At 40.6% G+C, this 10,934-nt stretch overlaps 1 protein-coding gene across 10 annotated transcripts in view; it reads right to left on the bottom strand.

The window, feature by feature from the left end:
- Nucleotides 1–2,367: 2,367 nt before the first annotated feature.
- SGMS1 (sphingomyelin synthase 1) overlaps nucleotides 2,368–10,934 on the bottom strand; it is a 70,140-nt gene continuing 61,573 nt past the window's right edge. For all 10 annotated transcript variants that reach the window (XM_081189721.1, XM_081189727.1, XM_081189719.1 and 7 more), the window contains 4 exons: nucleotides 10,309–10,426; nucleotides 6,530–6,683; nucleotides 4,636–4,802; nucleotides 2,368–3,998 (listed from right to left, as the gene is read on the bottom strand). In XM_081189721.1, the coding sequence (XP_081045847.1) occupies nucleotides 3,819–3,998; nucleotides 4,636–4,802; nucleotides 6,530–6,683; nucleotides 10,309–10,426 (619 nt within the window). In that variant the 3' untranslated portion in view covers nucleotides 2,368–3,818. The remainder of the gene's footprint in view (nucleotides 3,999–4,635; nucleotides 4,803–6,529; nucleotides 6,684–10,308; nucleotides 10,427–10,934) is intronic.

Raw genomic sequence — 10,934 nt, 5'->3', positions numbered from 1 at the left:
TGAGGAAACAACTTTATTTTGAATTCTTTGTTTTGGTGTGCTCATTTAAGGCTGGAACATTTTGTACACTTAGCTGCAGGAACCGGAATAGCTGGTTGCACCCTTCTGCTCCACTTATTAGGATCCCAGCAATAAAATTGTCTAATTTCATATCTACTCCCGTATGTCTCCCCCCCCCCTTTACTGCTGATGTAATTATTTTAATTAAAACTGCCTTGTTCCCACAGGCTCAGACAAACTTACTATTAATAAAGCAACATTTCCTTTGCTTTTTGCTTATCCTCATCGTTTACTTAACCTCCCTATCAAATACTTTTCATTGAAATTATTTTAAACAAAATCTTAAAAACTGTCCTTTTCCCCCCGTGGGGGGGGGGGGAGGCAGGGAAAATGAAGCAGGCACTGGGTAGAATGTGCTGATTATTTTGTTCCTATCAGCATCCTACTGGCTGCATATCGAACCAATGGCAGTCTCCAAAGGCAGCCACAGACAGGTAAGCAATGCCAGTAGCCCAGTCTGAATTTAACCAGTGCAGGAGTAACCAAAAGCAAATTGCCATTTCCTGCTAGCTTTGGCAGCCTAGCAAAAGCTGGTAAAAGTCTTTCTAGAGACCAATGCTACCTGGGTAAGCAGAAACAATGAATCACAGAGAACACCCAAATTACATCCTTACCTTTCTTTAGCTTTCTCCATATCTTCACTCCTGTCTTTGTACCATTGTTTCCAGTTCTATCTCTCCCCATGAGCTTCAGTTCTCCAGTTTGAACCAGCTCAGCCACCGGCTCTGCCTACTCTTCCTTGCTACCTCTCGTGCCTACTTCCAAGAGTATCTAGCGAACGGGTAGGTGATGTGGTGCCCTCCAGATGTTTAGTGAACTTCAACTCTCATCAGCCCCAGCCAGCATCACCAATGGGCAAGAATGATGGGAGATGCACTCCATTGGTGATATTCCATTAAACATTTGCACCAGTGCAATGGGATTTCCTCCCTCTCCTCTCCTCCTGTGTGACCTGAACTGTTACCAAATCTGCTCTGGAGGGTTGGAGGAACCCCCAGTACAGATTCTGGGGATACATGGTGTGCGTGAGAACAGTACAAGGAGAAATCTTGCATTGGAGGAATGTTCTCCTTATTGTTAGGTTGAATACAAGCCCATTACACCAAGAGGGCACCATGTTGGCTATCCCTGATCTAGACAGTGCTCCCTTTTTGTCTTCATTCAGATCCCCACCTTTAAGCTTCACCTTGCCAGTAAAACCTTTGGCCTACCCTCTTAAGTCACCATCGCCAGCTAAATTTTAAGCTGTGTTTTTATCTTATGTTCTCATCCTGTGAACCACACTGGGAAGGGAGGTATATAAATATAAATAGTAGCAGTAGCAGCATCTAAAGTACATGTATTCATTCATACCCACCCCTTGCCCCTTAACATCAGCTTCTCTCAGCAGAAGCTCGTCTTTTGGGCTTAACTCTGTACAGCAGCACATAGACTGATAAGATTTCATCCAGTGCTGGCAACAGGGCTCTATATTGTTACAAGTTCCTTAACATATATCCCAAGCTGCCTATGGCTGGAAACGAGGATACTGGACTTTGATGGGCTACTTGCTTCACCTAGTGTTCATTGCAGTTTGAATCTGAAGCTGCAAGCAAGAACCGACCGCAACCAGTGCACAGAGTTGGTGTTTGGTGTTGCCGCAGTCATCCCCACCGTTAAGGAGAAAAGTCCCAACTGATGCAACAAGCTGGAGAGATGAAATGGCACAAGAGCATTTTGAAAAGCGGATGAAGACGATGCCACGAAAGAAATGCATGAGCCAGGGGGCATGCATTTAGCAGGGGGTTGGACTCGATGGCCCTTGTGGTCTATTCCAACTCTATGATTCTATGGTTCTATGATTCTAGGTGGGAACACTCAGTAAGGTGTCGGATAGGTGTGAAAGCATGAGATCCATTACATTTAGAACAGGTTTAAACATATTAAAATTCTGGACCCACTTTCAATAAGGCACAGGATTCATGTTTGTTTGTTTTCTTTTACCATATACCATCCCCCCTTTTTTTACACCCTTACATTATCCAGAGACACAGAAAGAGAGAGGAAGCTAAAAGTATATTGTTTATAATCAGAGCATAGGTTGCTTTGTGGACAAAAAGAACTAATTTTAACTAAATAGTTTCAAAATTCCGAGGGGTAAAGAGAAAAATCATATATTGTTTGTTTGCAGAACTCAGCATAGCTAAAATTGTACAATCCTTCTAGCAAAGCTGAACATTTAAAGCCAAGTTTTAAAGTCAAGCCAAACAGAATGAGCCCCACAAAAAGCCAACACAGATGGCATTAACGTTATAAAAAAGAGACTACTTGTTTAAAAGCCTTTTTATTTTCCTTCACCATTATTGTTTTACAATACAAATTTCACCTTGTTGAACACACAAAAAAACCCTACAGAAGATAACTCTGTTTCACGTAAAATACAGAATGAATATATATATTTTTATATAGATAGATAGATATATGCTTCTTCATTCTTAAAAAACTATTTTGTTCTGCACATTGGCAAGTATAGGATAGAATACTTCCCCCAGACACAATATGTATGGCAGGACTGAAATTTTAGAGTTACATGCAGTTTCTGCACAATTCTGTTTTCAAGAAATCAATTGTTTTTCAACAAAATTTTCATTCAGGGATGAGACATTGTTTATAGTTTGATTTTTGATTTGCTGATCATTTGGAGAGAAAAATAATCTTATAAAAAGGAATCCATAGCTGTTTTCTTGCTATAGTTAAAATCCATGTATGGAATGGACAATAAAATAATTTAAGAAGCAAATTTCACTCTAACCTCTCCACAATATGTGAAGACTTGATTATGCTATTTGGTTTTTCTTCCAATTTAGTCATCTGAACATTGCAAGCAGATTCCCAATTTAATTTAGATATAAAATCAAAATTTAGTAATGTATACAATACATATAATATTTGTTTCATGGAATACTTTATTTTAAATTAAAACTTGTAAAGACTGCCTACTGACCATACTATCAAGACAAGAAAGGCACTAGAAACAGATACATCTCTCTCCCAAGAAGCTTTTTTTTATTTTAACTCTTTTCTCTGACATGTAAAAATCTTTTTTAGATTTTATTTTTACGCATATCATTTTGAAAAATAAAGTTAGGAAATACTTAGAAAAATCACTTTACAACAGAATAATTTTTTTGCACTTTTTGACACTGTCACTGCAGATTTACAAAATCAAAGTTTACCAAACCTTTCTGTGTCTATCATTAGTAGCTTCAGTGAAACAGGTAGAAAGATTCCTGTATATTATTATCCCAATCAGGTATTTAGAAACCTTCATATAGACATTTGCTAGAAAATGGCTTACAGCCCAATCTTTGGGGCAAGAGATATGAAAATTATGTTTTCCCAAGAAAATAATACGCTTTGTTCCCAGACGAGACTGGAAAGACCAGAACTTATGATATAAAAGCCTCTTTTTCTGTTTACGCTGCTGCATCATATACAAAGAAACATGGTGATGAGCAATGCAAATCCAAAATCTATTAACAAGAAATGTATACAGTGCATGATAATTTACGGTTTCCTTATTGTTGTCCATCGCAGATCCTTTGGAGAGAGAAAAAGATCACAGTGCTTACCAGGTAAGAGACTAGATTACAGTCAAGGTAATGGTTAAAAGGTAGAGGAAAGGGAGCAGTTCAGTTTTTATGGCATCTCTTCTTGCGGAGTTCTTAGCACTTTTGGACAGTTCTTTTGCCATCTCTTCTTCTTCTTTTTTGTAGCTGTTATGTGTCATTCACCAATCTGCTGTACTTAGGCTGTCTACCCAGTCGGAGAGCTTGCCAGGAAAATGGCCAGTGGTAAGAGCGTGGGACAATGCCCGGAACATTCTTTTCAAAGTACTGGAAGGGTCTATACCACCACACTCGTGCAAGGAGGTTTGTCTGGGAAGCTTCTTTTAGCACCTGCAAAACAACAGTGTTTACAAATGAAGCCTCAATAAAGGAAAACCAGCAGGCGCCAGTTTATTTACTCTTCCAATATATTTCATGCCTGAAGCACATTATTAGGGTCCCATTATGACTACTACTTTTTGGGGCTGGGGGACAGAAGAAACACAGGGGAGAGCTTGCTATGTACCCCATCACACCAACAGAAAAGAAAAAGAGTACAACAGAAGTGGCACATGCAAACTATGATTCAAATGTGCTTTGCTTCAGGAACTCTTTTTCCTTATCATATCTTGTTATATCTCGAGAAGCAATCAATGTTTTTGCATAGTATCTAGTAATAATGGTTTCACATTTTAGAACACAAAAAAACCACCCCTGTCCCTGACTGTTTCACAAGTAGGAAAGCACCGAGCAGGAAGTACGTAACATATTCAGGACAAGCCTGAAAGGCAGATATGAGTAGCCAAACTTGTTTGAGCTTGTTGCTTCTCACTCGCCCACCCAAGTCCCCTCCTCATGACAGAAAGTGTGAATGCACACATATATAATTTTTGCTTTCCTAGAGGGTCTGGATAAAAAATCAGATCCAGTGCAATAACAAATATATTGGAATAGGTCAGCTTAAGCTGTTGGGGGAAGAGAGACTCACTTGTTGGTTGGCCATTGTGTGATACCACCAGAAAAGTCTTGTAGTGATGTAGTAAGCCACCACCACATCCACAGTGTAGTGGTCGTGAGCCAAGAGGATACAGAACATCCCCACTAAGCTGAGAGTCCAACAAACCCAATGATACCACCAGAGTCGCCGAGGTGAATCTGAAGGCAAGGAAAGGTGGAAAGCATTAATGCGATGCACATAGCACATTCTCCATCACAGGGTGAAGAATTAAACACAGTATCATAAGCTGAACATCTTCAAATGGGATAACCCCCAGCATTCTGTGGAATGGAAAGAGGATAGTAACAATATCATAGATATCTGTGGCCTCAGAACTCTAGCTGCCATTGCCTCCCTGAGGGAACAGTGCAGCCATTCAAATGAGAGCTCAATTTAAGCAAGCATTTCTTGTTAACTTACTATTGCTATCATTGTCACTGCAATTTATTACCTGCCCTTCTTCACCCCCAAGCCCCAGGGTGGGTTACCACAATTAAACACAGTATTAAAAGCAGTTTAAAGCAATTTAAAATTGCCAGACACACTTCTGTTAGAAGGGAGTTTCACAGCCTAGGGTCTGCCACAGATAATGCCTCTCCCTGGACCATCACCCTCCAAGCTTCTGAAGGCTGTGGAAGGGTGCTCCCTCCAATGATCTTACTATCTAAGACAGTCTGTAGGGAATGAGTTGACTTTTTCCCAGGTATTTGGGGTCTAAGTCATTTAGGGCTTTAAACATTAACATGAACACATTGAAACTTACTGGCAACCTGTGCAGCTGTTTTAAACAGGGGTCATATGAGATCTGAAGGGAACCACAGACCACTGCACTCCCTCCATCTCTCCCTCAATAATTGTTATCAAGCACGGCTAGCAAAGTGGTCTGAAGCCAGACTGGAATGGAATCAAATAACCAGCTTCCTCCAAGCATGCCTGAAGCTGGACTGCCACCAGCTTCTTGAGCACCTTGGCGGAATGGGGTGGGGTGGAGGAATGGGGTGTTTGCAGGCTTTATCAATGGTGTTTCAAATATATGCAATTTCACCTATACGCCCAGTGCCTCAGAACATAAATGGGGAGTTGCCTGTATACTGTACTAGTTTCCACTTTTAATAAGCAGTTATCAGCCATAAAGCATACAAAAACAAAATTGAAAGAACCAAAATGAATGGGAGGATCATGATTCTCCAAGAATTACAAGTGTATGGGTATTTATTGATGCTTCAACTCTGCAACTGATTTATAAACGGTTAATACTGAAATTAGGTAGCAGAGAATTAATCATGACAAAGGGAACCAAAGACTTAGGCTAATCTTCTTCCAATCTCAGTTGCTTTAGAGTTGAATTGGGTTTCCCATTAATCTTGGCTGCAGATCAGAAATGACTGAGCCAGCCACACCAGACCAGCACAATTGTATTAGCATTCAGATGTGATGTCAGGTAAAACTTTTATTCAGCAACTATTTTCCTTGGAAAATACATTAACATAAACTACACTCCAATCCCAGCAAACAAATATTATTAAGATGAGATGTGCCTTTCCTTTCCCCCCAGTTTGTTTTACACTGTAAGTTGTCATAATAAGAGAAGGATGAGAATGCTGTGCAATGAGTTTGGATAGAAGGGCTAAATTACGTTTTATTCCCATTGTATGTTCCTCTAAAAACATGCTCAAAGGAAGGCTAGCGTTCTTTGTTAAGAGTTTCTGTGTTTACTTTCATTGTTGGAAACTTTCATATTTACTTTCATATTTATTTCCACTGACATGCTTTTTAGCAAAATTATCAAGGTACAAAGCGCTAACAGCAAGGCAGTATTTTACAGTGTGTTCTCATATTAACTAACATACATTTTTTAGTCCAAAACTGAAAAAGTCAAACTTACACTCTTTGATAAATAAGTATGTAAGTGTTAGCATAACTGTGTGACCGCTGAACAAGTAGTCACCACACAGATCGTGTGATCCTGTGATGGACAGCCCGCCTCCAGCAAGCATCTTCATTATCCTCCTCATGTGCGATTCCCAGTCTCCAAAGAGCTGATGGAAGGAGAGGGGGGAGGAAACATCAGCACATTTCATATTAAGATCGATACCATTTAGAATAATCTTATAAAAGAAAGCTTAATTTACATTCAGAACCTGGCATTTTTTAAAAAATATATCTTATTAGGCATTAAGACTCTATACGACTTAATGCATCATAGCATTCAATAAAAATATCTTTTTTAAACACACACACACACACACACACACACACACACACACACACACGATCCTAAGAAGCCAACAACCATGTCTTTGCATTCGTGAATTTTTCAGCAAGGGAAAGGCTTAAGAATTGAAATAATATCACTTTAATTATTTCAACTGCAAATGCATGAGTAATTAAAAATATAGGGTTGTATCGAACAAAGCCATCCCATTAGCACTAGGACTTCTGCTTGCATAATTGGATTTCTTCTCCTTTGCTCGTACCTTCCCTGCCCCTCCCTCCAAATCAGCTCCAGAGGGTTGAGGAACCCCCTGAACACATTTGGGAGGCATTTAGAGAGAAGAACTCCCACTGCACAGGAGCTAGTAGTATGACTTTGTTCGATACAACCCAAAGTCAAAAAAAGCAAATAACTTGCCCAGAACTATCATTTGCTAGGTCATAATTTGGCCAAAGAGAAATCAATTGTCATCTTCTTTAAAGAAGCTTGTTGGCTGATAAGAAATGGTGATATGCATGTTATCCTCCGTGGTTACTATGTACATAAGGCAAGATCCAGCCAGTGTTGTGCACTTTTAATTGCCAATGGTCTCACATGTTAAACACATGCCTAGTAAACATTATAAATCTCGCCTGAAAAATCATGATATTGGAATTCATAAAACATCTGGGATTCACATTGGCTTCTGAGATCATTACTCTCACTGCTATTACATTTTTCTCTCTCTCTGAGAGCTCCCTCTGCAACAAAAGGAGCTAAAGATAATTAACAGGTGCCTGCAGGCTGTAAGCAGCTCACCTCCAATGACCATGCCTGGGAGCATATCTTAACAGCAGATAAATGGCCATTCAGATACAATAAAATAAAACTAGCAAGGAATAGCGAAATGTTTATAAGTGCTCCCATTTAAAATCATGTCCCTGCCCCCAACCGGGTGTGCATGGCTCACAATGTTAAATGATGCCCATTACTGTGTAGAAAAAGTGTTCCCGCTCAAGCCATGTAAATGGGTAACTTGTCTGTATTCCCTCAGTGGCTATAAAGGCATAATTGAGAATGGTTTGTAAACCCTGGCAGCACACTGTGGAATGAAAAGGAGAGGTGTAGAGCTCCTCCTAGAAGAACAGCTGTTCAATCTTGTATCTAGCACTTGCCTTCTATAATATACAAGTGCTGGAACATAGACAATAAACCAATAGCAACCATGTGTGAGATGTTCCTTATAAGTACCATGGCTTCATATTATTTCAGCCAAATAGTAATTAAACTTGTCAAACTGCAATATCCAGTGGAGCCCTGCAGGCACTAACTCTGCATGAATCGGGTCAAAACAGATAAACAGGAAGCTCCAGCTGCCTCTCACAAGCTGCTCGCCATCATCTTGGATTCCTCTCACCCCAACATTAGTTCTACAAAATAATAAGGTTCACCTTTGAATATACAAGTATATACAAGGCTTGGTCTGCAGGATTTGTACATCGACACCAATGACTATTTTGGCATCCAATAAAGACCTACAGGTCCACTGGAATAGTATGCTAACCCCTTGACATGGTATATTTAGGAGCTCCTCTTTCTCTATCCCAGGGGTGACAAACTTGCAGCCATCCAGCTGTTGTGGGAGCCTCATCTGCTCTAGCTAGCATAGCCAATTGTCAAGGCTTATGGGATCTGTAGTTCAGCATCATCTGTAGGGCCACTTCTCCTTAGGTTTGTTTAGAAACAGAGAGCTTTGCAATGGCAAGGCAAACAACGGACAAGAGATTCACAAAAACCTTGCTGCAAATGGCATGCACAGTGCTTGAGAAAACATTACGCAGTGAAGAATATAACTCTTTCCCGTTATTGTGTCTGCCCTCTATCATGCAATGAAGATTTATAGAGGATTGTTGAGGCTACTCCTCTTCCAGTGACAGAGTTATGGCATATTTGTGGGATATTGTGCAGATAGCAATGCTTGCATGGATATAATCTGAAATGCCAATGGTAGAACAAGGTTGATGCCAGAGATAGCGACAACAACCTCCTGTCATGCTTCCTTGTACAACCAACGGACCTCATCTGTCCTGCTTGGTGAAAATCACTAAGCATCCCCAGTGCTCTACTGCATGGTATAAAAGTAACAATTGCCACTGAAGATGGTAGTCACAAACAATCCCATAAATTATGAACCAGTCTTTCGCATTTTCATTTCAGGGATAGTGACTTGATGGTTGCAACTCAGCCCAACTACCCTGGCTTTTCAAGGATTTTTATTTATTTATTTAGCAGGATTTATATACTGTTTAATCATCAAAACCTAAGTGAGTTACAAAATTTACTAATAAAACTCAGGTGTTCCAACACAAAGTTAGCCTAAAGGTTTTCAAAATAAAATCAAAGAGTTTTTAATATAGGCACTGTAAATCAAACTACATGTTTCAACACTAGGCAGGCTCCCTCAAAAACAAACAAAAACAACCCTTTCTAGTGGTTGCTGAAAACAGTACAGCAAAAGCACCTGCCTAATATCAATGGGCAGGAGTTCCAAAGTGTACTGTAGGTGCCACTGCACTGAAAGTGATGATTCCCTGAAAGTTTGTCAGCACCTGTAGAAGTGGCGGTTCTATAGTTCTTGTCCAGGTTCTGGCCTAAGCACGAGGCAGAGATATAGTAAACCATAGTATGAGTTGCATCTCTATACCAGCAGAGGGAAATCAACACCACTGAGCTTCCTGGAAATTTCAGCAACCTGCTACATGTGTCTCCAGCAGACGCTGATGGTATAAGCACAGGTTAGTCCTAGTAATGTCTGAAAACCATGTTCAGAATGTGGCAATAGGGGACTCCCTACATTCTGGGAATGTATACAGCTCTATCCTTTGTAGAGAGGAAGTCACCGGTAGTTGTGCTCAAGCTCCGACGGTGCTGATCACCTTTCAAGAGGGCTGGTGGGAATGCGGACTGCCTTCAGAATGACAATCATATGACTGCTCTCAAACTGAACACAGTTTGTTTCAGGTGATCCAAGGAAGGTGGTACAGTGGTACCTCGGGTTACATACGCTTCAGGTTACAGACTCCGCTAACCCAGAAATAGTACCTCGGGTTAAGAACTTTGCTTCAGGATGAGAACAGAAATTGTGCTCAGGCGGCGTGGCAGCAGTAGGAGGCCCTATTAGCTAAAGTGGTGCTTCAGGTCAAGAACAGTTTCAGGTTAAGAATGGACCTCCGGAACGAATTAAGTACTTAACCTGAGGTACCACTGTACTAAGCTAAATTCTGATAGAACCTGTTTATTATCAAACACTACGGCTGAGCAACAAGCAATACTGATCAGCCGTGAAAGAACTGTTGCCAATTCTCCTTGGCGAGCGATTCACAGCTCACTCTGACTAAAGTTTTCCAAATCTTTGGGAAAATAAAGAGTAAGATTTTAGACAACAATAACACAAAGGGGGGGAAAGTTACCTTTGGAGAACAGTTGAAATGCATGCCAGGTACCGGGAGGGTAGTAACATACATCGTAATACACCGATACAGGTACAGTGTGCCAACTATACAAAAATATCGCCTGCTAATAATGGACCTGGAGGAAAAAGGGAGGAAATTATGCATCACGAAGTTTTTCAGGATTGTGTTTTCAAGGCAAAATGAGCATGGTGCTCTAGATGCAATTTATGTACTCTAGGACAATAAATAATTCATATTCATTTTGGTAAATGAAACATTCATTTAAAAACAAATGGAAGCTATTATTCTCACTTAGCAGAATAGACCAGAAAAATCAAGATAGCAAAGGCAGCAGGGTAATCAGTTCCAAACATTCCTTCCTAACCTGACCAAGAACAGAACTGTGGGCAGAATCATCCAGATATCAGCAGGCTACTGAACAAAGCACAGGCTGTAATCTGGGATCCAGCTGAGGGGCAGAACCAGTGGCATGTGGTGAATTTTTGCATAGGGGAACAGTCAGGGCCAGAGGCGCCAGCTTGCAAGGCAGATGACGTCACGCACATGAGCATCGTGCTTCCCTCTGGCAGGATGCTGGAGCCCTCCTGCTTCCTTCTCAAAGCTGGGTGAGCTTTGGGAAGGTC

This window comes from Podarcis bocagei, assembly GCF_964188305.1.
Source record: "Podarcis bocagei genome assembly, chromosome: 4".
NCBI lineage: Eukaryota > Metazoa > Chordata > Lepidosauria > Squamata > Lacertidae > Podarcis > Podarcis bocagei.
The sequence above is the reverse complement of the archived record's forward strand: the minus strand, read 5'-3'. Positions and strand labels throughout refer to the sequence as shown.